Here is a 26,355-nt window from a genome sequence, read left to right on the forward strand (position 1 = left end):
ACATTTTTCATGCCCAGAACAGAAAGGAGACTACAAGCCTATTGAGAAAAAACAACAGGAGAGAAAGAGGAAAGTCAACATGGAAGCGCTGTTTTTCACTGAGCCACACCTACACGTCTCCATCGCTGCTTCTCTACACGCCTCCCCCCTGCCTCGCAAATGACCTCACACCACACATATACTGCATGAGTCACTGCATGCAAAAAAGGTGACGCAGTTTGTTCAACCCCGCCCACCTTCACCTCCTGTACAGACCACACCTGGGAACCAGAGCAGGTTTAACCGACTTCCTGACTCTCAGTAAACATCCACCTGAGGCCCTATCTCTCGGTCTCCACGGGCCCCGGAAAGACTGGAAGGTGCCACTCGGGCCGGGGGTTGTTTAAGGAGCAATCAAGGCTTTACGAGCAACGTGCTTCGTTGCTATACGCAACCCATGTGCCAGTTCAGAAGAGCCATGGAGCCAGCAGATGTGCAGGTGTCCCTACATCAGCTCTTAGCTGTACCCTTTGATTAAAAAGTATCTTTGTAATGTGTCTGATTCTGTCCGATGTCTGCCCTGGCGGCCAGGATGGACTGTTTGATGGTCAGATTGAGGTCCAAACCGAGACAAACCTTGAACTTAGGAGTCACAGAGAAACGGACCAGAAGACCAGACCACAGAGGCAGCTGTGTACGGTTGGCCTGGTCCTAGCAGACTCTCGTACTTCATTTAATTTGCACAGAGAGTCTGGACCTACACAATTGACAAACGTGAAGGCGGGTGTCTGTTGAAGTTTAAAACTATTGGATCTGCCCAGTGCCACTCTGTATCTGCCATAACCTTTCGCTAATGTTTGGCCGGGTATCACGTTGCGCGCAGGCTGTAAACAAACCAATCACTGTGCATGAAGATGTCCGTCAACGAGAGCTGTCTTTAATGTCATTGTTCTCAGCTACTCCCTCTGTTCGCTGATTGGACGCACAAAATTTGTACGGAGAAAACCCACTAACATACCGCAGACCCAGACGTAGTACTGGGAATTTAAGGGAATTTAAAATTGAGCGGAAGTACTTAGGCGGGCGGAGCCAGGCTAGTGTACTGTAGGGCTGCTAGATTATGGAAGAAATCCTAATCACGATTATTTTGGTCAATATTGAAATCACGACTATTCAAACGATTTCTTTTGAGTTTGAAAACATGATGTATTTATTCAGCATATCTCTCCCAAAAAACCCTTTGTAACTGAGAACTTTTCGCCTTAAAAGAAATACACAAAATGGTCAAAAAGAAAATGTTCAAATCTAAAATAATGTACAGATGTATCCAGCTGTTCTGTGTTAATCGCCCAGCCCTAGTGTTCTGTAGTTCTGTGTATGCTATGGCAGACCGGAAAACAATTTAATTTATCTATTCTAACTTTGTTTGTGTAGTGAGAAACAGTTCAGTCCAAAATAATAACTTTAAACCAACTTAATTTATGACCAATACACAAAAAAGTATTGTATTCATCTAGTTCCTGTTGCTGATGCTGCTTCTTCCTCAATCATTTTTAATAAGTAAACTGGAATGTACAACATGTGAACTTGAAAAAGAAAAGGTTTGACAGAAGTTTAGCAGCTAAGAGCTAAATGTGAAATGTGAGTAAGAAGTATGCATGTCAAACAAATATTTAGCACAGGAAAACTAATTTGGAAAAAGCCCTGCACCCCATACATTATACTGTATACATATTGAGTCATTGACGGCCTAATACGAAACACATTGTTTATCTTTTTTGGCTCACACATTCTTTGTGTTTCCACTGAACAAAAAACACACGCATGCTTGAGCAGCACATGGCTCTTAAAGAACCACACGCTGATGCTTACATACAGTACAAGTTACAGAGTGTGGAGTGGATGTAGAATTCCACAGCAGGGTGTCTATTGTGCAGAAAACAGCCAGCTAGACGCACAGCCCGGGCCAGCTAGACACAGCCAGCTAGACGCACGGCCTGCTAGACGCACGGCCAGCTAGACGCACGGCCAGCTAGACGCACGGCCAGCTAGACGCACGGCCAGCTAGACGCACGGCCAGCTAGACACAGCCAGCTAGACGCACGGCCAGCTAGACGCACAGCCAGCGCTTTGGGGCATGCGAGCTTCGACTGGACTTCCTTGTACGGCAGTATTTGCTCAGGGCTTACGTTATGATATGATACAACACAGGAACAAATCCAAGCACCGGGGAGAGATAAAGAACTCTATGTCTCACGCACAATGAGCCCTTTTTAATAAGGGGCAGGGCTTGGGTCTCGGTTGAGGAACTGTTTGTGATTGTGCGGGTAATGAATAGTGATACGGACACTGCATTGTGATACGACAGATTCACTCATGCTGTTTATGAACACAGTGACCTCCCTAATAATACTGATAGTAACAGCATAAACTCAACCTTATATAATAAATTCATTTCAGACATTTACAATTCATTCATGAGGCTGTATTGCTCAGCAACTCAATAATGCATCATACAAGAAACAGATGTTTGTTGTTAGAGCTACAGGGTGAACTAGATGCTCTTGTAGGTATGGATGCATTGCAACAGGAGAGAGATAAGAAAGTACAATGGAAGTCACGTCACTTCAGATGAGATCTAAATTACATCACAAACCATCCTTAATTTCCCTCTCTACTTCAATAACAACCTATCATGTTACTGCAGCCACCTCACTTCCACTGCAATCACCTCTCCACACCGCAACCAGCTCTAAACTCTAACCAGCTCTCTACTGCAACCAGCTCTAACCAGCTCTCTATTGTGTCCAGTTCTTAACTGCAACCAGCTCTAAATTCTAGCCAGCTCTACACTGTAAGAAGTTATCAATTGCTACCGCCACTAAACTTCAACGATAATGAAAGATAGAGAAAGATAACTTCTTTCTCTACAGAAAGAAGTCATCTCCTCCAACCACCTCTAAACTCTAGCCAGCTCTCTACTGTAAACAGTTCTCTACTGTAACTACCTAAGGAGAGAACATCTACAGTTCACCAGAACTTTCACCAGCTCTCTCTACACCAACCCCCTCTCCTCAACTCTAACCAGGAGAAACCCCAGAAGAACAGAGCCATCCAACTACCTATGACTATTGATGAAAGCTATAAAACATCAGAAGAGGTTATCCCGTCCAGCACAGATAGAGAAGAGACACGGTAACCATGGTGATGCTGAGGATGTGGTGGCGCCTCAGTAAACAGAATTTCACCTCATATTTGTAGGACAACACAAACAAGAACGAGAATCATATTTCTTTTAGTGGAGCAAAAGCACAGAGGAGCGGAAATGAGGCGTCGCTGTATTTCTCAACTTGCTTGAAATAGGACTTAAGCCTATTTCAAAAGTGAACATTCTGCTTTGCGCTTAAAAGCAGCAGATGCTACAGGGTTGGGACACGCCACAGGTAGGTGAGCGGCACTGGGAGGGAACGTACCTTTTCACCACCAGACTGAGAGTCTTGTGGGAGCTCTTCACCAGACAGATGGCCTCCTGTCTGTAGCCGCTCAGGGGAATCTCGTTGATGTTGACCAGCTCGTCCCCCACCTGGAGACCAACAACCGCGGCTTGGCTTCCCTCTTCCACCTAGAGAACCACAAAAATAAGCAGGAGGTCAAACCCAACAGGTAAGATGCTACACAGGTGATCAGGGGGACCACAGCACGACAGGAAGTCTTATACAACTGGTAAGATACTAAACAGGTGTTCTGATGGACCACAGCACGACAGGAGGTCAAACCCAACAGGTAAGATACTACACAGGTGATCAGGGGGACCACAGCACGACAGGAGGTCAAACCCAACAGGTAAGATGCTACACAGGTGATCAGGGGGATCACAGCACGACAGGATGTCTTATACAACTGGTAAGATACTAAACAGGTGTTCTGATGGACCACAGCATAACAGGTCTTATACAACAGGTAAGATGCTACAGAGGTGAGCTGGTGGACCACATCACTTAAGGAGGTATTATACAACAGGTAAGATACTGCACAGGTGTTCTGGTGGACCACAACACAGCCGGAGGTCAAATACATAATGTGAGATACTGCACAGGTGCGAGACAGAACAGGTGATCTGGTATGGACCAAACACAGCGCCCATAACAGTAACAAGGTGTTTAAACTCAACAGGTGAGATACTGCACAGGTAAGATAGATAGCCCACACAGGTGATCACAATATTTACAATGTGGTTAAATACAACAGGTGAGATACTGCACAGGTAAGATAGATACCACACAGGTGATCACAACATTTACAATGTAATAAAACACATTGTGGTAAGATACCACCACACTGCAGGTACAACAGGTTATAGTTATAGTTGACTAGAAAACAAAATAACTATGGGTGTTATATGTTGCTGAGGCGTATTATTCAATCCTACCTTACACTGTCACAAACTGTACCTACACAAGGTGGAAACTCAGCAACAAAGACTGGCTTAACCGATCAATGTATTATTTTTTAAGAGACTAATAACGTGTTGAGTACCTCTCTATTGAAATCTTAACTAATCCCACTGTATTAGTGAGATCCGTGAGATATTTTAAATGACCAGCATGGTAGCTTCTTAAATACAAATAATCTGTACTAATAAAACTCACAGTACAGGAAAGAAAGAGACAAGAGACTGATGTAAATAAATAACATCCCATTCATGGGCAGGCCAGTGCAGGTTGTGCAAGTGAAATAAGTCATGCTGCTTATAACTTATCGTAATCTTGATTCGTTAACCGTGTTTAAAGCCCTGGCCGTGTTTGCTTAAACAGGTGAGTCTTTTCCTTAAGAACACGTCTGGTAGCTCTAAACATTTTTTTAGAAGCACTTGGTCAAAGCAAATGCCACAGTGTGAAAACAAACTGCATTATGCTTGGATCATTGAAACACGGCAGCAAACCACGCGATAGTGCACCTTGAATAACACATTTGTCAGAGGGGCGTATGCATGCATCATTAGTTGAAATCATAGAATGTAGTGCAACACAATTACAAAACGATGAATGCATAAAATATATATACATTTCACGTCATATACTATGTTTGGTCTACATTTTATAGGTATATTTTGTGAAGCATCAATAAAATACTTGGGCCTTTAAAATAAGCAAGACATAAATAAACGTTAGTTGACATGGCATCCAAATCTGTTGCACTAGGGGTTAAGTAGAAAAATATGTCTTCGTATTTTGAGGAGAAATTGCCCCTTTAAGGTAAAAGGGTTACAGGAAGACCCCCCCCCCCCCCCCACACACACACACACACACACACCTTCAAACACACATACTCTCTCTCAGAGTGTGGACTAGAGGACCTGGCTCAGAACAGGGGGGAGAGAGAGAGAGAGAGCGAGACAGAGAGACCACAAGGGCATACTTGGTAGAATACAAGTTGGGCCAAACTCTGCAGCTGATTATCAACCTGCATGACTTAACCTCAGAGGTATGTTTTCACGTACATGTCCGACTACCTCGTATGGGTCCCTCGCTCACTGCAGACCAATTTTTGGATCACCTAAACCCCAGTCTCTCAGACCCTGGTCTAACTTTTCAATTGAATACCAGGGCTCATCTCAGCAAGCTAGATCATTCCTGGGTCAAACACCCAAACGTCCTACTTATTCTTAAGGGAAGTAAAATAAGGATATTTAACGTATTCAAGTCCTGAAGAAGTAATGTGCATTACAAGAGGCAAGAGACAGGAGAGTTTTGAGGAAAGCATGGCAGCACAGAGGCGCGTATAAGTAACCCTAGCTATAACAAGGAGAGAGATGTCTTATTGGCTTTATATGACCGCAACTAATCAGAGGATGTGCTTATTCTGTCATCATATTATGATATTACATTATCAACACCGAAATATACTGCAAGGTTTGATCCGCAAATATCATGTATCAAGAAACTCTTCATATTCCCTACTAGGCTACTAGTAACGCCTCACAGGGCAGCGTGTGTTTTGTAGCGTCTCCTCCATAGAGGAAGACGCCCGGCGGAATAACATGCAACGACAACAATACAGGACGGAGGAATGTGTTGTCACCGCAAAGCAACACATCATCCCCATGGACAATCCAAGCACGCAGCCGCGGCAACGATACACAGCATGGTCTGTGCTTCTTCGGCCCTGGCTGGCTTCCTCCAGGTGCTATCACTCCAAACCAAACCGTCCTGACTTCCTCAGTGGGCTCCAGAATAGCCTGCTGTCTCTCCCGGGGACCTGGTGGGAAGGATGTGGTGGGAGACTGAGGTGGTGGGACCGGGGGGGGGGGGGGGGGGGTTTGTCTTTTCTGCTGACAGACGTCCTGTATGCCACACTGACCGAGCCCTGATAGCAGAGAGAATGGTGCCTTCTTTTTTAAAGAAGGCCCGAGTTGGACCAGGCCGTACTGGCTTGAACTAAGCACTTTCTATCATTGCCTTGATAGGAAGTTTGGGATATGCTAATCCTGGGTCTAATGTTTAATTCATTGGATGGATCAGTTGGATTCAACTGTAATGCCATAAATGGTACCCCAGCTACAGAAACGGCCGTAGAAAGAGTGTGTTTGCACTGTCTGCTCCCTCTGGAATCAGTTGGCAGCAAACCAACTGGCAAGGTCATTTATAAGAAAAAAATGTGACCGAAGTGACTATTCAAGCAAAGCGTTGCGAAATAGGGTATCAAGTATCTAGTTATACGTCTGTCGTTACTGTCCTGTCTACAATGCTCCATGGCAAGGTACAGAGGTAAACTGGCTTCCTCCACCAAGTCCTGTCATATACACAAGGTTGGATAGAAGACACTCAAAGGTCTGGGCCTCAGAACCGTCAGAAACAAAAAACAGGCAGGTTTCGGTCTCTACCTCTGCAACCTCTCTACCTTTTCCAACAGGCAGAAAAACTCGCTAAATCCAAAAGCCAACACACTAAATGGAGGCGTTTGGTGATTCATCTCCATACTAAAGATTTTCCCAATCGAAGATAGTCATAATAACGCCACCCTCAACATTTACCACAAAGGGTCCATTAATGGACCAAACCAGTTTACCTGCTGATGTTTCAGAGCATGTTTGAACACAGCTTAAAAAACACTGCTTCAATAGAATACATAACTAATGTTTTTCCCCACAAAGAATGCGACACGACTTTAGGGAGCGTATGTACATGGTGCATGCCCAGCTGCGTCGAGTAAAACTGGATTATTTAGGTTTATTGAGACGCGGATTTAAACAAAGTCCGTGAAGACCTTTGGTAAAACTCGAGCAATGAGAGGAATGTTAAGAATTTAAATTAGATCCAGATTATCTTTTTTCTTCCCTTAACGGCGTTCGAGCTGCTCCAATCTCCTGGCCCCTCTCTTTATTATCTTTAATTTAAGTATTCGAGAAGAGCCATAAACCAGAGAAAATAGCTAACAGAGCCTGTAATTTAAGGTCCTCCCTGGGCCACTAAAGAACGACATCCATCTTCCCGTCGCGGCCGACAGGGATGTGCAAACAGAGGCTCGGGAGAAGGAACTAAATGGACCTCGATACCGCTTTAAACACCTTCAGACCATTGGGGATGTTTACAATGGAGACAGAAATGCCGACAGTGTGCAAAGAGAAGGGGGAACTATCCACTGACTTAACACTCCAGAGCCATTGGAACTAGGGTAGGGCAAGAAAAGACTTGGGTGTTGAAACAACAAAGGATGTGGTGAGTCTACTTGACCAACTGAGAACACTAGCACTGTGAATTAAAGAACTTGGAGAAGCTCTTTCATGAGCCGCTCTTCATAACACCACTAGACAACACAGACAGTGAGAGAGAGGTTATCTGCACAGTGAGACTGCGGGCGAGGTTACGCCTGAGTCTTTATTTACTCTGAACCCATAATTCAGCCGAGAAACCACATAAATCAAAAGGCTACGAAAACTGTTGTCCACTCCAACATACACTCATCCCCACCAAGCCTAACTCTATCCCTTCAGGTCATTCCACCGGGCTCCAGGATGTCAGGGATAATTCAGCAGTCAGACAAGAAGCATTCCAGACTGGCCCTGGCACCACGAGTCACCTTCAAACTCTCTGTTAACCCACTGAGAGAGTGGAGAGAGAGAGAGAGAGAGAGAGAGAGAGAGAGAGAGAGAGAGAGAGAGAGAGAGAGAGAGAGAGAGAGAGAGAGAGAGAGAGAGAGAGAGAGAGAGAGAGAGGCGGAGAGACAATAAACCAGAATGCGTTGCAGGGGGCCAACTATCATAAACATGAGTGGTGGCAAATACACTGGTGCATTTTGGGTCAATCTGACAATCATTTGTGAAGCCTAACGTTTAATCTCAAATTGGTTAAACATTTGCAGTGCTATCAAGTCACTAGTCAAACCAAAAGGCTGTTTAGTATTGAAGATATGGTAACACCAAAGATATGTCTACATAAAAAAAAGGTTTGTAGACGCTGAATCTGAACATAAAGGAGGGGCAAACATCTTACCCAGAGATGCAGTCGTTGGAGTTTTGATCTTCCAGCCCCCGTGGAGAGGCTCTGCCAGTCAGCAGTAGTTGCAACACTGGCAATATTAAACTCAAGTAGAAGTAGAAGTTTGCGACACTTGCAATACTAGACTAAAATAGCAGTAGTAGTTTAAAACACTGCTAATATTAAATAAAAACAGCAGAAGTAGTGGCCTGGCTTTGGCGACATATTCCAGTGGTGGGACCCTTGAATCTTACAGAATAGAAGTTCCACTCAAAGACCTTCAACTCATTTGGATCAAATGATTCTAAATTCTACAGTATAGTGAGGCGTTGACTCTGAAGCTCCAAATCTCAATAATGCCACGAGTTCCCCAGTTTCGGCAGACTATGGTTGAGTTAGACTTCGGACCCAGTTGGGTCGATAGAGAAATAGTTTCTCCGTAGAAACATATGGTGGTTTTCTACCTTGCCAAAATAACTAGCAAGGTCTCCTGTAAATCATTAAGCAGCCAGTGGGTATGTGAGGTTTCGGATCCGTTACCCTAATATGGTGTGTCAGAGATCAGACATTCTCTTCAATGGCTCTGAGGCATGGAGGTACACACATCACTCCTCGAAACAGCTATAGAGCCCGCATGAAAGAGCAACATGGAGATGTAGGCTTGGGCTTTTTACGAATGGCACATAAATTTTACTTTCCTACTTTTATAGCCCACATGACATTGTGTAGTGGAGTTCCTTTAAAGGCAACCATGGACAATACATTGAAACAGAAATCCTGCTTAAATGTATTCATTTGCTGTTATGTCTCAGACTAACTGGGATCTAATTGAGAAGGTATACGTGGTTGAACATTCCTTAACATTGTTTGAAACATTATGTTGTTGGCTCTGTTAGTCATGTCATCATCTCGCTGCCTTAAATCTGCAGCACCATTTCCCAACTCCAATAAACCAATCATGCGAGTAAGGAGTGAAGGACTGCGGTTTAGTGGCTATACTAATGGGGTTTGGCACAGAGAGACTTGTTGGAACCTCTCTGACCTCTCTGGTGTTTTTCAGTATTATAATGTGTGATAGATGGACACTTTCCAGCCCTATGAAGTCAACCCAGATCCGAATAGCTATAAAAGCTACGTTAAAATGGTTTTCGAAGAATGAAAGCCCACAGGTGGTATTTCATTAATACCTTTTTAGGTGCAGATTTCAAGTGGCACTGTTGGTTAAAATCTCCTACAAGCTGTATTGTACTACAAGCAGAATACAGTGCTATAGAATCAGAGACTCTAGGCTCTAGACTCTAGAATGCAATACTATAGAAGCAGTCAATTTTAATACAGTAGTACAGAAGAAATACACTTGAATGTCACCTCTCAGATGTATGTTGAACATCCGGCCGGGTCTAACTATATTACAACTATTTGGTTCTGTTGCTCTCAGATTTCAGGAAGACCTCCTCTTGACCGGGGAATCACCACAAACAGGATACTCACACTATCCAATCACATCCTCACATTACAGTCTTATGTGGCTGTGTGCACGGGGACAGGCAATGGGAGTACTGTACACAGTGTATCTAATAGTGCACCTAGTGTTAGTGCAGTAGGATTTAAACCTAGTTTGGGATTATGTCATGTTTAATGGAGCCAAAACGCTGCTGCTGCTGCTGCTGTTCAGTTGCAACCGCATTGTTCCAAACCAATCTTTGTATGAGGAAACAGGAACATTGGGGATCCAAGAGACATGGCTGTGACACCAAATAGCGCCACAATGATCACCCTACAGGTCCAACGTCTGTCCGTCTCTCTTCTCACCTTATACACATCGCCAACCCCAAATGATCAACTCATTGCCACTATGAGAGTCTTGGGGAGTTCTAAGCGCACTGTTTTTGCCATGACGGTGTACCTTGGTGATGAGCAATGGTTCCTGGTGCTCTCGACCCCCTCGCAGAGTGAAACCCCATGGTGCTCCCCCAGAGAGAAGCACCTCCAACAGCCTCGACCCTCCGTCCTCCCTGGCCCTCTGGTTCAGCTCCCCTGGCCGCGTGTGTAGCGGGCGTCGCTCCTCCACATAGTACACATCAGTTCTACAGCCTCTGGCCTCCATGCTGCAATTAGGATTAAGAAAGAGTAAGTCAGAAATGTGTTGTGATTAAATGTCACACCATGCAATACTGCAAACCTGAATGGTGAATGCTGTTTCATTAAGCATCAGTGTACCTCCCGAAAGTAGTTCAACTGTTAATCTTTTTACATATTTAAGTTGTCAGACAGAACACTAGAGGACTGTTAAACCATGAATAGGAGCATTCCATGTTAAACGAGTCAAGTCACAATTTAATGTCGTAACCAAGTAATAAAGAGAAGATAAAAAGCTGGTCCGATTTTAGAAAGGGCCTGTAAACATCCTGTAACATTTGTCGGGCATTTACATTTCCTTAAAAATTCATGCGACACTTTCATCTAGAGCCATTACAATTGATAACATAAGGTTTAGGAGTGATTCTAGATCAAACTGAACATACTTTGTAGCGCTGGGGATGAAACACGATACATAGTTGCTTGTTTTACATCTTTCGCTAGAGATTAAATGGGCATTTGGCAGAAACGACTCAAAATGTATTATGACCTTACATTATGAATGTATACTTTTAGAATCAACAACGGTCCTATCATATTGACTGATCGTGAAATATGATATATGACTTTGACATCCAGATGACTGTGGTAAGGTCCTAGGACTCGCGATGTTTGTACAAAATACTTGTTACTCATTTAAGAAATAAAAAAAAGGCCGTTTATCCCTCAAACCGAATTGAAAGCCCTATGATAAAATATCAAATAAGGACTACCTTAAGCCGACAGAGACCTCTCCTCCCTGAATTCTTACATGTTCAATGTGAAAAGCGGCTTAGCTAACAGTACACACTATGAACACACACTATTAAGCATCTAACACCTGTTGTCTAACTACTAAACTACTAACTGAATGCCCTAGTGTGTGGGAACATTACATGATGACGACTGTTAAAATGGAAACTAGTCGCCTGTGTGTGGTCAAACATGTATAAATGACTTTTAATGGCAACGTATATTAGCTTTGGGAAATTTTTATTCAAAATATGAAACATATATTGCCTATTACAGTTATCACTCTGGCTGGCACGGGTACGTTAGACCTGTATCGACTAACATTTGTGGGTCCTAAAGCGATAGCCTTACCTGCAGATACGAGTGGATGATCAGCTGAAGAAGCTTCCCTCGACGCGATGGCAAGTAGCTTTCTTCTCCGTTCAGTTCTACGCATTATTCATTCTATTACATTAAGTTACTTGGGCTCGAACTTTTCGCGAATCCGATCGCGGTGAGTTTTGCTACTCGTGTTTTTGAATAGAAAACTTTAGGCTGGGGTCCGCTGGTACACAACAATGACAACAGACAGGCGAGTTTAAATTAGCAAATGGTGCTAACTAACTCCAGGGACAACATAAGGATAGCGCAGGTAACTGGAGCGCAAGTGTGCCATCTACCGTCCCACCGCTCGACCCATCTTGTTTCTTTGTTTGGTTACGGACTGCACTGTAACTGTTATGATATTTACACTTTACGTAGTTTGAGTGAGGTAAACAGACAGAAAATCCCAACTTTCCTATCATTTAAAAGTGTGATAGCGGTAAAGAATAATGGACTACAAGAAAGAAAGGATGAACGCGTGTTTCTATGACAACGCTGTCTGTAAGGGTCGCCTAAAGGCCCATTTGAAAGTTTCGCGGAAGTTGTCTGAAACGTCCGAGTAGAAGAAATTAAAAAACCTATCCGACTATTTCTACTCAGACACATGTATTCCAAGCCATGTTCCCCAAAATGTTACTCCTGAGAAAAGCCAGAAAACCTTGGATGTAATGAGGAAGACACCGAGGGAGTAACAGCATTAGCTAGTCTGAGAATGATAATAGGCTACAACCGATGCTTTACCTCCTCATCGGCTAGAAAGGGGAAAAAAAAGGGGTTGTAATACGTACCTTTCTTAAAAGTTTTGATCTGAGTTTACTTGCAGTGGGAACCTTAAACATATCAGACTTGTTCTCTGGTTTGACCCCAGATAGTACTTCAGTTTTTATTGTTCTGTCATATGATATGTCCACCTGTTACATTTGGATTTTTGCCAGCAGTGCGTCTAAGAAGTAGTATCGTATCGGTAGTAGAAACCGCAAAGACAATAAAGAAGACTATCGAAGAACGAAAGATTGATGGAATACTTGATAAAGTACTCACATTGCATTATAACAGATTTCACATGACGTCATTGTTAATGTTTAATCCGCAAAATGGTTCATTTGGTCTCCATACCATTCCGGGCGAATTCCAAAAAGAGCAAGAAAAGTTTGTTCTCGGGAAAAAAAGCAAAACAGACCTCACTTCTTTACATTGCTCTTGTCCAGAATTAACATGATAGCAAATTAAGTATATTAAACCGATAGAACTCCATCGTTGGTGTTGCAGTACCAACATGGGTGGGTTTCAATGAAGAGGAAGGTACACAACAACAAATCTAACCCTTTCAACAGTGAGTATGGGATTTCCCTTGACAATACAGTTGCTGTATTGCTGAGCTTAAAATAATAAAATATACACAAAGACAGACCTTGTAGAAGTACATAGAAAGATCAGTTGCATCTTCCAACAATACCTTAGAGTCAAGCTCCTACAGGATACCCAAGCATCAGCAACCACCACAGTCCTTCAATGATTCTCTTAATCCTGCATCATAATTCATCAATAAACACAGTATATCAAAACACATGACACGGGCGCGGCTAACAGTTACTTCCAATCATTACCTGTTAACACACAAAAAGATGCAAACCCCCTGATTCCTATTGGGTTACTGTTATGTTATTCAAAAAAGCCAATCACAAACCGCCTACACCCTCTCTGGGTTTAACAATTGGCGAGGTGTGATACCTACGATTTGCCCCACAGACTGTTGGGTCTGTGGGAGATCTCTTGGATTTTAAGTCAAACAAAGGGCCATTTGGTACTTATACCAACCCCTTGGTTGCTCAAGTGATCAATTACTTTAAAAAAAAAATAGGGGATTAGAGACAGAGGTCTGGCAGGGAGTAGGATGAAGGTTAATCCATTGTTTGATTGTTTCAACTCCTCAAGAGTAATGTCGGGGGGGGGGGACAAAGAGCTGGAGGAAATGCTGCAAGAAGACATCGAGGTGGAAAAGCTTCCTCCCCAACACTCCTGTTTCACGGCATCCCTCTCTTTCTTCAGCTTCTTTGTGATGGCTGAATGTATTTATGGACGAAAAAAGACATCTGCCACGGCTTTGGGGACCGCAACGATGCAGATACATTTTGATCTTATCTCATTTGTACCTTGTGTAATGGCCCCAGCAGTAGATCATTTCTGTCGTTTTCATGTTCCTTAATATGGAATGGGTCACCAGAGTAGAAGCCAATGAAGGCTTTTTAAGTAGATGGATATTGCTAATGAAAAGGCTGTAAATATAGTGCCTCATAAATTATATTTGTATCCGGAAATCCAGAAATATAAACCTTTTGTCTGGTTTTTGTTTTTTATTGTCAACAAGGTCTTGCTTTGTTATTGCATTTCAATATTATAATTGTTATTCTCTAAATGTCTTATTGTGATATGAATAATACCTTTTCTTATGTTGCTTATTATTTTAACATGTTATGTATTAATAAATTAACATTCAATTTCGTGATCTAGACTTTACAGTGGATCATTTAAAAGGCCCAGGCTGTGGTCTCTGTTGAATGTTCTAGACTCGTGGTCTGGACGGTTAGGTCCTCGAGCCATCAAATCGAGGGTTAGACAACTTTGAGGCCAAGTAGTCAATCAATAGTTTCCAGTTTGAATTGTAACATAAACGTTGGTTTACATTATGACGACCAAAACCCAACAGCCCATTCCCTGGAAAACTACCATCATTGCCAGTTCATCACTTCAGGTAAATGTCAATATATAGGTGCAAACTTATACTGTTCGATTGGTGTTCAGTGGACGTTAGTCGGCTAGCTAAATTAATTCAGTGCAGCGAAATAGCTGCTTAGGGAAGGTTATATAAAATAGCAGTATACAAATTATGTCTCGCAATTAAACAAGCCAAAGAAGAATACGCCATTTACTATTGTTTACTTCATTTTAAGAACCACGGTGTGATAGCGACACTGAAAGGACAGCAACATCTCATCAGATTTTCAGACAGCGTCGAATGTGGCGCCTTCATTTTCCCGTTATCAGGTAACCATCATGGTTAGGATTTACGCACGATGCCTTTGTATACCTTCTTCCAGTGTGGTTGGTTCACAAACACACGTTCGGATTGGAAGTACAATTCCTTTAATACTGTTGTACACGTACTTCCAGTGTGGTTGGTCCACAGCATTATAAAGTAGACCTGTAAAACCACTGTCTAATTATATTGAGATTACAAACAAGTGTGCATTTGTATCATTATTGTAGCAAATGTCAGATTCAGTTCAAATCCATCTAACCTTAAAACTATTAAAATGGATTTTCAACAGGAATTGCATTTTTGTTGGTGTGCCTGGATGAACTGCCTGAAAATGTAAATGAGACCGGACTTTTTGAAAAGATAACAAACTTTATCAAAGTCCATCGGAACAGCTTCCTACTTCTCTATGCGCCATTTAACGGGAAGAGAGAACTGGAAATCTTATCAGATATTCAACAGAGGTAAGCTTGTAACAATCTCAAATCAAGTCATTAATATGACATGTGCACAGGTTAAGTCATTATTAAATATTTATAATTGAAATTGTTGTATCGAAATTGTATCATGGAAACAATTTTTTTTTTATATTTCTAGATTCTTTGGCACCAACCTGAAAATTCTTCCTGTGCGGAACAATCGTGACATCATCAAAGGAATGTTGACCATCTCTAAGGTACGGATAATCGTGTCATCTGTAGTATATCTTTCAAAAATATTGGTTGGCTGGTTTTAATCTATTCAAGTGTATTGGGCACTTCATCACTGCTGCAGTCTCAAAGGGCTTTACAGGCCCAGATAAAAACAAAGAAACCTAATGGATACTGATGGATTGATGCTTATGAGTTTATTTAATGATGCAATAAATCAGTGTATGGAATTGCATGTGTGCAGGCCACCAGCAAGCCAAATGTGGACACCATTCGAGACCGTCTGTCTCTGGCCAGAGCCCACATCATTGAACGCAGCCCAGTGTGGAAGATGCTTAAAGATGCAAAACTGGGGTAACAAATATAACAAGGGTTCTAACGTCCAGTTCAGTCATAAGACAAAACGTCTTAAAGGAGCCTTTTTAATGTATTACATAAAATTCTTCTCTATTTTCTTCTATTATCTTATATCGTAGTTCCACTGTTGAAATGATGTTGGTGTAGTTTTCTTCAGAAAAGGAAGTGTATTAAAATAATTTTAAAAAATCCAAAATACCATTTATTAAAGATCCTCAGTGAAATACATAAAGAGAAGCCTTTGTTTTGGTCAATGCTGTGCAATGCAATTGGTTGATCAATGCAATTATTTCAGTCTTTAAAATGAATCTCCTTAATTTACACTCTTGGCCTTCTCATCCTTTATCTCTTCAATGCGAAAGATAAGGCTTTCCATTAGGTCAAAGGACACCAACCCATTCTGGATGACCTGAAAAAAGAATGTGCCACGATTAAAAAGTATATTTGTGACTCATCCGTGGCAGACAACTGAAGTAGAGAGTAGAATAGAAGTACTTAGGTAATCTAAAGCCGGATGCCACCAAAATTAAACATTTTGGGACATTTCTGTGTCACTGTACCTGGTACTGGACCTCTGGGGACATATCAGCCATCTTGCCGTGCTTCATGTTCAAGCCTTTGATTGGCTGAGTCGATTTAGCTGCAGCCCGAGCCTCTGAAAGAACACATACAGTATGAAAAGCTGTTAATGTACCATAGAAACATATAAAGAGTATTAAACAACTATCATATTCTGAAATAACTGTCATTTGATATTTGGTAAATGATACAGATATTAACTGTACAAACATTTAAGGATAAAATAAAACCTAAAATTATAAAAGATGTTAAAAGGAATATCCCATATGTGTCACGGTATAGATTCACTCACTAACAAGGGCCATCATTTAAATTTGAAGAGGCATTTAAGAGGTATTACTTTGTTTGAAACTACCAGGTACGTAGACAATTCCTACCTCTTGCTTTCAGTTTGTAATCCTCCCGCAGGGTCTTTGCTTCATTGATGTAATATGTTCTTGACATGGTGATGCCAAGACGCATAATTTTAAGATGGTCATCTTTGATACGGCACAATTCCTCCCACACAGCTGACTACCAGTAGGAGAAGGGGTTAAGCATTAACATGTTTAGCATAGGAGCAAACGGCTAATACAAAGAAGTGGTTAACCTGTCACTCACTTTGCTCTTCCATTCTTTGTCTCTGATGAGAAGATAACGTAGAAGATTCAGGCCCTCCATTATCCTGCAGGAAGGAACACGTTTTTGTGTTAAAGTGATGGACAAAAGTATCTACAACGTAAAATATCCTTAGCATCACAGAGAGTATCCACTACACACCTACCTTATATCTGTCATTTGAAAAAGTACATTAATATACATCTCATTATCATCTTAGAAACTCAGACAACAGGATTGTAGGGGTGTGGTTTGTGTCCACGGCCCCCGTGCCCCCCCCTAGCTGTTTTGTATAGTTTTTACTTTTTCGAAACAAGGTAAATAGGCACTGTCGTTGTAATGTGGGTGGCTTAGTTAGACGACTTAAGTCTGTGGTAATTGTTCACCCGCTTGACTATGTAGCCATGAGGAAAGTGGAATTACTTGAGATTGCAATGGATTTAGCGAAACATCATTTTCTGATGCTTAATGCACACCTTAATAACCCGTAATAACATAATTAGAGGCAAATTACAATTTTCTCTTAATTCACTTGAACACTTACTGTGATATATCTTACTACTAGAATGCATATCTAATATTAATATCAAAGTAAGAGAACCATTAGTAAAAGTTATCATTCCTTTCCCTTGTAAAGGCTGGAATAGTACCATTTTTACCCACCTGTCCATGTTCTGCAGCAGGTAGGTCTCAGCACCCTGTGGTAAACTCAGCGCCTGCTCCAGTAGGTAAATAAACTCCACTCCAAAGAACCATTCATTCTCGTTCCCTGGCTAAGAACGAAATGATCAGGTTTCACACATATGTTCAAAGCTGCATCTACTGAAGGTGGTGTATTATAAATTAGCCTTGCTGTGAACATGATCAGGTAGAGAATATCCAATTTGTTTTAAAGTGGTAATCTCGAAGATCTCCCAAGATTTACTTTAAATAAAGGTCAGTTAGGCCACTATCGCCTAATGAAATGAAACAAATAAGTAAAATTGAATTTGGGCACACAGATTTATTTTGTCTTACCTTCATTGAAAATTCCACCTGATTTTTTATGTTTTTGACGATGTAACCCTCTATTCCTGAATGCTGGCTGGTTTTCAGCATACACCTGTACAAATGTATATTAAGCATCAGAGCACATAAATTGATCGACATACAATAGTGCAGTTATTTACTACAATTTAAATGTCACCTGAAAAATCGGTGTTTTGCCTGTGAATTCAACTTGTTGATGAAGTACTGAAGCACCAGCAGGCCCCGCTCTCTCTGGGAGAACAGCAGTATTATATGAACTCATCTTCCCCTTAGGACGGTCAAATATTCATGATTTCTCTTCTTTCTCGTACTCACCAATTTTTGCGATGGACACTCAATGAGAATTTGTCTCAAGTTCTGTAAAAACATTGATATTAAATAAACCTTGAAATGTTTGTACTATCCTTGATAACAAAAATCACACATAGCATTTTTTCGTTGCCCAGGGCCAAACGGCTGTTTAGTACACCTAGACTCACCAAGGCAATCTCTTTATAGTAATATGATGACTATTAAAATAATTGATGATATTACCACAGTACTTTCTCCTTGGTATTTAGTACCTGCTGAACGCTGTAGAACGTCTTCAGTTCAAGTAGATCCACTGTAAGACTACCGTCTTCTACACTGTCCAAGCTTCTGGCATATAATTCCTGGAGGAAAAAAGGGATCGTACATAAATGACCTAGTTTAATATTAATCCATTTTATAATGTTTTTACTCGTATTTACACTGAGTGTAAAATACAAGTACTTGAGAAGGTTAGGAATATGATCAAGGATACTCCCTGTAGGCTTAGATTAGCTACAGCTAGAATAGAGGTTTACATCTTTGTTTTCTTACCAGTCCTTTAAGTACGTATGATTCGTCTTTTCTGTCAAACAAATGAACAATTATTTTAAGACATCCTTCATTTAACGATTTACACTATTTAGATTGTATTGCACAGATACTTGCCTACTGAGCAGGAGATTAATGTATTCCATGTTGCACTGAAGTATAAACCTAGGGCTAAACAGAAGAACATAAATACATTAATGGATGTAATTAAGATCGACAGTAATCCGATTAATATGCAAGGGCTGGATTATCACTCTGATCTGAATCTGTTGTCTCCTAGCATGTCAGATAACGATTAGTTTGTATTCTTCACCTGAACACTGCAGGGAAGTGGTCTATGCCGATGCCCTGGACGAAGAGCAGGTAGGCAAAGGACGCCCTACACTCATCAGTCTCCTGAGTCTCCTCCACCACGATGCTTCTCTTCTTGGGTACGTACAGCACGAGGTCAGCCAAAGGCTTTTGAAGAGATGCCAATATGGCCTGGGAACAGGGATACATTGGGCCATTATTTTGGTGCTTGGTGTAAAAAAAAAAAAGCTTCCATTGTAGCTGAAGATGCTGCTATTGCATCTCATTACCCCCCTTGTTGAACCCACCAGCTCAAAGACAAAGGTGGTTGACATTGCAATCTTAACACATCTCTGTACACCATATTACCATCTCCACGTTCACATGTACTGTCCGTATATTGCTGTCAACTTTGACTGAAGTTAAGGCTTCTATTAGCTATTCTATTGATGTGAATGAAATGTTCAAACCATTATCTCTACTGTAAAGAACCACAGAGAGGACTTTCTGCTGGGGTCTAGTTGAGCCTGGAATATTGGCTCTCTCAGGCTCCTCATGCAGCTGCAGGGCAAAGAGTATATAGTATAATCAGTGCACTGCTAGTTGGTTTGTTCTTCGTTATTAGTGCAGACATAACTGTCAGATGATTATAATGAGAGTAGCAGTGTGGCAGGACAAATTATAATCCATGTTGATTCAGGAGTGAAAAGGGGTCATGTTACAGAAAGATGACCCTAGGCTGGCCGTATCAATGTAAACTCCTCATTGTTCTGCTTTTTAAAATCAAGATCTCAAAGATACTATGATTGAGACTCACAATTTAAGAAGCACATCATTCAGCTCTTGGTCTTCACGACATTGTGAGCTCTTCTTGCCATCTTTTCCCTTCACTTCCTCCACGAAGGGCTTGACAAAGTTTATCAGGGCGCTACAGCTGCGACACAGGCCATACTGGTCAGACTCTTCCAGCTGCGTAGTGTAAGGCACCGGCAGGCGGGATAGCTGCTTCTGAATGGAAGACAGAGCCGAGTCCAGAGAGGCCGCCCGTCCCTCGCCCATACGAAGCAGCACTTTAGAGGAGATGGGAATCACTGTTATGGGAAGGGGTTGGTACATTGCTGGCAGAGACTGGTTCGTATGCACTATGCAATCTGGATGGTTGATAGATCATTTAGAAAAAAATGGTATAATTGAAAATAGTAATGGCTCAACCTTTTACAGGTTTATATAAATACTAAAATATTGTGTATTATGTTTAGAAATGTTTTCATAATCTTTGTTCAGCTCATGAAGGTACCTTTCAAGGGGATGTAATATTTAAGGGGTCATGGAATAAAGACGATAAGGAACCATAGTTTGGGATTATATTATCTCCCAGCAGAGGGCGGCAAATACTTTGCCTATATCTCTTTGATTGGGATTGCAAGTATAGATACATTTCTATGGGATATGTGCGCAATTGAGGGGAAGGGAGAGGGGGGACATGTCCCCTCCACATTTCTAAATGATTCATTTGGAAATGATTCATTTACAGATACAAAATAAGACGATTGCTCTTGGTTTACCAAGCATGTGAATAAAATACATTTTCAAAACTAAAAAAATATATGAATAGAAAATAAAAGCAATAATGATAGAGGTTGAATCTGTTGCCAAATGCACAGCTTTTGATTCGGTGTGATAGTGCAGTTTATAGCATAAACACACTCCCCACATAATCATACCAAATTCGCAACCTTGCTGGGGAAATTCCTATGCCACGTCAGATATAGGTATAAGGTCAGAATAGGGTAGTATATTTCAGGTAAGGGGGAGAATCTAGGCAAAAGGCATAGATCAAAATAATTTAGTTACTGACTGCTGACTAGATCTGTGTTGAGTAAAGATTTGCAAGCTAGCGATCATGTCTTTTGAACGCTCCCAATACCTGTGTGGAGATGTGGAGCCAACGCTATGATGGTGTTTGAAATAACACTGGCATCAGTATCGTCCATCAATTTCAGCAGACCATACAGGAGCTCATTTGGCCTGCAGGTCTAGACGCAAGAAGAAGAGATAATTAGGCACATTTGTCTATCTAAATGTAGGTCTATGCTGTCGACAGAGAGTTCATGGTTGGCTACCTACCATGGTGAGGTGAGTCATCGCCATCTCACATTGGACCAGAGTCTTCTCCCTTTTAGTCATTTCATTTGCAAGAGGTGCAAGGAGACCACAGCCCATAGATTGGACAATTTCCTTAAAAAGAGACCACACTCATTTTCACTTTCACTTTTTTTTTTTTTTGCACGTAATTCCTACGCAATATTCCATATTGCCTAAGGCCTCCAGACTTCTGGTTATTTTGGGGTCCTTGTTATGCCCCTGTTTATATGAATATCAGTTTTCAATGCTATAGGAATAGGAAACAAAATTGAAGCACAGAATATACTTTGAGATTAAACAAAGATATTGTGGTTGAGCAGGGGAGACAACTATGGAGTAAGAGGAAAGCCATATTGGAAAAAGATTATCAGTGATGCGGGAAACCTTGAATGCAAAGCTGCCCGTTAGCTTCCCACACTTCCAGGTTAGAAGGCCACTACACATGACGTCTGCTCCGATGGAGGCAGAGCAATGCTGTTTAGCATGCTAAGGGAATAATAAGGGAATTCTGTCTGGCTGAGGAGGTCACTGTCTATATTTCCCCCTTTGAGGTCTCCTTTGGGACTGGTAACAGATTCACACTGCCCAAGTCCTCCGATTGACATCTCTAGTTATTCAGGTGTGAGCTGTCCTTCCCAGATGCGAATTTCTGAGCATTGTGAATTCAGTTTAGTGGACGGAACTCTATAATGTCCTTGTGGTTATTCACCATGATGTGTCACTTTACCCCAGACCTTGCCATGACCTCAACCAACACAAAATCTGTAACTAATTATCACTGCTGGGAACTATTCAGAAGATAATACCTAAAAACAACCATCTTCAATCTATTAATTTAACTTGATTTCAATTAATAATATGTAACTGCCTCCACCTGTTCAGAGTGTACGATTTACCTTGTTTCTCACATCCTGAAGAAATGTGAGGAGTTGTGCTGCATCCCCTTGAGCAAGGCAGCTGTATCCAAGGTCCAGGAAGAGCTTGACGTCTTCTGGCTTCCATCCTTCCTCTGGTGTCTCTCTCTGAAACAAAACGGGTTACAAAACATTTGTAAAGTTGAAGATAACATCATTGTTTTGGTTTAATAGTTTATCTTATAATATTGAATCATTGTGTTGAGGCCCATATTTAGAAATATGGATACTGTCTATAATTGTGCTTTATGGTTCCTCACCGGCTGTATATATCTCAAATACCACTGCACTTGTATGCTAGAGCTGTGGAGTGGCTTTCCCTGTATGCTCGTATACCCACTGATTGTTTTTCATTATAAAACTATTTTGACTGGCTCCTCCTTACCTGGGTATTTACTGAAAAGAACTAAAGCACTTACAGCCTTCGGTCCTAACTATCAATGTCCGTTCCTTGTTTTAAGCATGCTGCTAAAAACATTGATTTCTCCGATGGAGGTCTTGAAACTGAAGGATTTTATTTCTCATTGATCATTTGTATCAACTTTGAAGGGCTTGGAACTAGACAGATCTATGCAGTGTCCTTGTTTCAAACCTTCAACTATTAAAATCAATGGATTTTTAGTTTTATGCCTAAACCGGAGGTTGCTCTAGGCTTGTGTATGAGGGCCTATAGTTATTTTTTTGATGACTCTCTGTAACCCTGCTGTAATAGTATGTTTTATGTAAGTTACGTTTTTTTTTAATCAATTTGAGCAAGTCAATCTGAATCTCAATGAGTCTCATTGGTTAAATAAAGGTTAAAACTTATGTATACATTTAATTAATAATCACATTTGCATTGTCTATTGCTTTAGCTTTTGTGGAATTTAGCTTTAACTGGAACGTGTTCATTGGTTGAGTTGCAGATTTTTTCAATACCCTTACAAGAGCTTAGATTCCTAAGCTCTTTGAGACTGTAACTACGACTGCTTGCTATCCACATATTAACTTGACTGGACGTTATGTCTGTCTGTGGCAACAGGTAGTAAATAACATGTGTGGTATATAGGCTAGCTGTTAGAGGGTTAAAACCATATCACCGCCTGGGCCCAGTGCCTTACATGCTTCATAGCAGTTGTCAGGGAGATTGTCCTAGCTGACAGCCCACACAAAAGACCTTGTCTCGTTGATGACTCACCCATTTCTGGATGACATCACTGATCTGATCCACGGACAGCGTTGGTGTCTCCATGCGTTTGGCAATGATTTCTCTTGATTGTTGGGGTCTAAGGTTACCTCGTCCAAAGAGGAAGGTGACATGCACCAGACAAACCAGTGGCAGTCCTACTATCTGGCTGAATACTACGCTCTGCTTAAGACAAGAGAGTGCTGGTCTGTTCGCATCCCCAACGTAAACCTCTTAACTCTCTTTGTGCACAAGATGTAATAGGATTAAAGTCAACGACCACAGTGTGGTCACTGAAGAATGGTCTTGAAGGACCTAAAATGATAGTCTACCCTGTAATGAAGAAGCACTCGGGAACAAATCTGTTAAATGTCTTGGTTTGGCCTAATAAAGCATACTCATGGAGTTCTGGAGATCTGTTTAATGGAAAATAAAAGTAGAATTTAGAATGACATTAACAGCATATACCTTTTGCCTAAAAAAATACTTTTATTTTAGGGAAAAAGGTGGCAGTAATTATGATGTGAAGAATCAAAGGGTAAATAAATCCAAATTGTCAATCCACTGTCAAAGAATTAATCACAAGTCTAATGTAATTAATTGGAACATATAATATGAAGGCATACGTATGGATAAAGGGAGCCTATCCCTGATTGTTCAGTAAAAACGCACCACTCTGTATGATCCCTAAGAGTTCAAAGGACACCGCGTCCCCTCTGTCCTCTGTGTTTGTGTATTATAACAATAGAGCGACAACCAAAGACATCCTCCTCCATCTAACTGGCTTCAGAAAGAGGCGGCTCTGGCCCTGATTTGAGATAAATGGAGACAGGAGCCTGTTTGAAGGGCAGGATTTAGCCAACATCTGCTGCTTGGGTTTACTCTACTTATTGCAGTGCGTTGAAAGCATTGAACAAAAGAGGCACTATAGTGTAAATAGAATGGCCACACCAGCATGCAGCTCTGTGTTTGTCCCTGGTTCTGGCCTGTTTAATGGGCTTCTGGTGAGGTCTGTGTTGTCGCCCCTGGCTTTAGGAATATGGGAGTAAATAACATGTGACCACAGCCGTCACAATGTAGACATAATCACTGCCATAGGAAAAATAGATGATCACCTGTCAAGAATAGAATAGCATCTAGCTATGAACAAATCCACACACTCTCTAAGTAATTGAGAGACCCAATAGAGTTATTAAGACGGCAGAGTCTCGACGTATCGAATATTACAAACTGTCTTTAGTTTCACATTACAGATTAGGCTTAGTTTATAGCGCTTCTGAAGCCATCTGTCACCTTACCTTCATTATCATTTCCATTAGTTAATATAGTGGTTGATGTTTGAAAGGTGTAATTGCCAGCCAGTATAGTGTTTACTGCTACTTTGTGTGCTAGCCTCTTGGCTAGCTTTAAGCATGTGGGGAGCCTTCTGCTATCACATATCCATTTATAATTCATCTACTCAATGACAGGAAAACAATAAGTGTAACTGGATTCCTTCTCTGGCTCTTAATTATCTTGTTTATATGTTTTGTTTTGTTTTATTTTTATTTTTTTATTTTTTTGTATTTGTTGTTCCAAATACAAAAATACATTTTTTCACAACGAGGACATGAGAACATGTTTAGGTTGTTGGTGGCAATTCCGTTGCATCGAAGTTGACATAATAAATTGGAGAAAATATCATATTTTCTTGAGCTTAAGCATAACATGTCAAAGACAAGCAAAATTATTTTTTATTTATATTTAGTAGTGCTCATTCAAGCTTATTCTTTCCATTTACCATAAAAAAAAATATTTCATGTATACTGACCTCTCACACACAACCTGCAACCTGCCCTTACATATTCTGTTGAATTCATATCAGCAGAAGAGGCAGAGCCCTGTGTGGCGTACCTTTAAGGATAATGTAGTATTTATGTAGTGGCCTGGTATACAAACAGGCTGTTGTCCTGTGAGAACAGGCTAAAGGCTCCACTTCTCCTCTCCTCTCCTGTATTTCCTTGGTGACCTCTTAAGAGAGCATACGGCTTCCAGAGTACTATTTACCCCGCCGGGCCCCTAGGGGCCCTACAGACCACTGCTGCTGCCTCTCCTGTCTGCCAAATACCTCCCCAGGCCTCCGTGGCCTTGTCAAGGAAAACTGCTCTGGTAAGGGCTGCTCCCAGGGGCCCCATATCAAGTGAGGTTTTCAGAGTTTGGTCTGATGCACTTGATTTTTTAAAGATAAGAGAGCTCTTGGTTTATTCCATCCAGATTTGAGTTTGTGATTGCTTGTTGGTTCTCACAAACGTATTATCCATGTGTTTATACCCTTTCATGAATTCACAGGCTGCATTTAAGGCCAAGACCAAGTCTTTTGTTAATTCATTTGTTAAACTATTTTTTAATTATACCGTAGTTTCTGGATGTGGACATGCAGTACCATTGTTGGAAGATACGATAAGGTAAGGCAAAATGAATGAATATATATATATACATTTAGAGGTATAGATCATTAAATATTAAACATGGAATATTCAGTGGACAAATTAACAGAATGTCCTGAAATAATAAGTATTGTATGACCTGCATTGAGAAGAGAAACACTGGAAAACTGGGAGCTAATGGAGGGCTAGGTCACACAGGGGAAAATGTTGACCTTGGCCCCTTTTTGTAGAGGCTTACAAGCCTGTAGCACACAAGGGGTAGTAGTTAGTGGGGGGGGGGGGAATTGTGTTCAGGGAACACTGTGTGTGTGTTGTCTTTCAGCATGCTGTGATGCTGTTTATCCACCAGTGTTGTATGAGTCGGAAGCTCTCAGTGCGAGAGGAACATGTCAAGACACCTCACATCTCCTCTGGAGAACAACATGAGTCTTGTGGACCACCCCAGATAATCCATAGCTTCCCCGGACCCTTCCGTCTCCACCAGCCTGCTCAGCCATTTGTACATCGGCATTTTGATGACAATTACCAGTGTCGGGTTGTCCACCAATCAATAGGGCTACACAGCGAGCAGTTGCCTTGAACAGACGCAGACTTCAAGCTGCTGGAGCTAAAGGCCGGGGACTGACACCCTGTCT

The 26,355-nt window shown here is 41.4% G+C and overlaps 3 protein-coding genes across 3 annotated transcripts in view; 1 reads left to right on the top strand and 2 right to left on the bottom strand.

Annotated features, from left to right (window-relative positions):
• Window positions 1–11,925, bottom strand: part of shroom2a (shroom family member 2a) — a 32,339-nt gene extending 20,414 nt beyond the window's left edge. Inside the window, exons 1-3 of the mRNA XM_079740134.1 lie at window positions 11,679–11,925; window positions 10,363–10,564; window positions 3,453–3,601 (exon numbers count right to left, since the gene is read on the bottom strand). Coding sequence (XP_079596260.1) covers window positions 3,453–3,601; window positions 10,363–10,563 — 350 coding nt within the window. The 5' untranslated portion in view covers window position 10,564; window positions 11,679–11,925. The remainder of the gene's footprint in view (window positions 1–3,452; window positions 3,602–10,362; window positions 10,565–11,678) is intronic.
• A 2,451-nt stretch (window positions 11,926–14,376) lies between these two features.
• Window positions 14,377–15,735, top strand: cUnh1orf146 (chromosome Un C1orf146 homolog; the record flags this gene model as incomplete). Its single annotated transcript, XM_079740274.1, has 5 exons — window positions 14,377–14,442; window positions 14,642–14,735; window positions 15,020–15,191; window positions 15,325–15,403; window positions 15,622–15,735. The coding sequence occupies 5 exons, from the start codon at window positions 14,377–14,379 to the stop codon at window positions 15,733–15,735; spliced, it is 525 nt and encodes a 174-aa protein (XP_079596400.1).
• Window positions 15,736–16,047: 312 nt separating this feature from the next.
• Window positions 16,048–23,360, bottom strand: LOC307078589 (glomulin-like; the record flags this gene model as incomplete). Its single annotated transcript, XM_079740482.1, has 18 exons — window positions 16,048–16,143; window positions 16,295–16,389; window positions 16,691–16,826; window positions 16,914–16,977; window positions 17,574–17,683; window positions 17,928–18,012; window positions 18,097–18,170; window positions 18,255–18,296; window positions 18,503–18,592; window positions 18,783–18,813; window positions 18,897–18,950; window positions 19,093–19,262; window positions 19,541–19,631; window positions 19,888–20,140; window positions 20,998–21,106; window positions 21,198–21,308; window positions 22,112–22,237; window positions 23,307–23,360. 18 exons carry the CDS (start codon window positions 23,358–23,360, stop codon window positions 16,048–16,050), a joined length of 1,791 nt encoding a protein of 596 aa, XP_079596608.1.
• Between the last annotated feature and the right edge of the window lie 2,995 nt (window positions 23,361–26,355).

This window comes from Pollachius pollachius, assembly GCF_949987615.1.
Source record: "Pollachius pollachius genome assembly, chromosome: 7".
Lineage (NCBI taxonomy): Eukaryota > Metazoa > Chordata > Actinopteri > Gadiformes > Gadidae > Pollachius > Pollachius pollachius.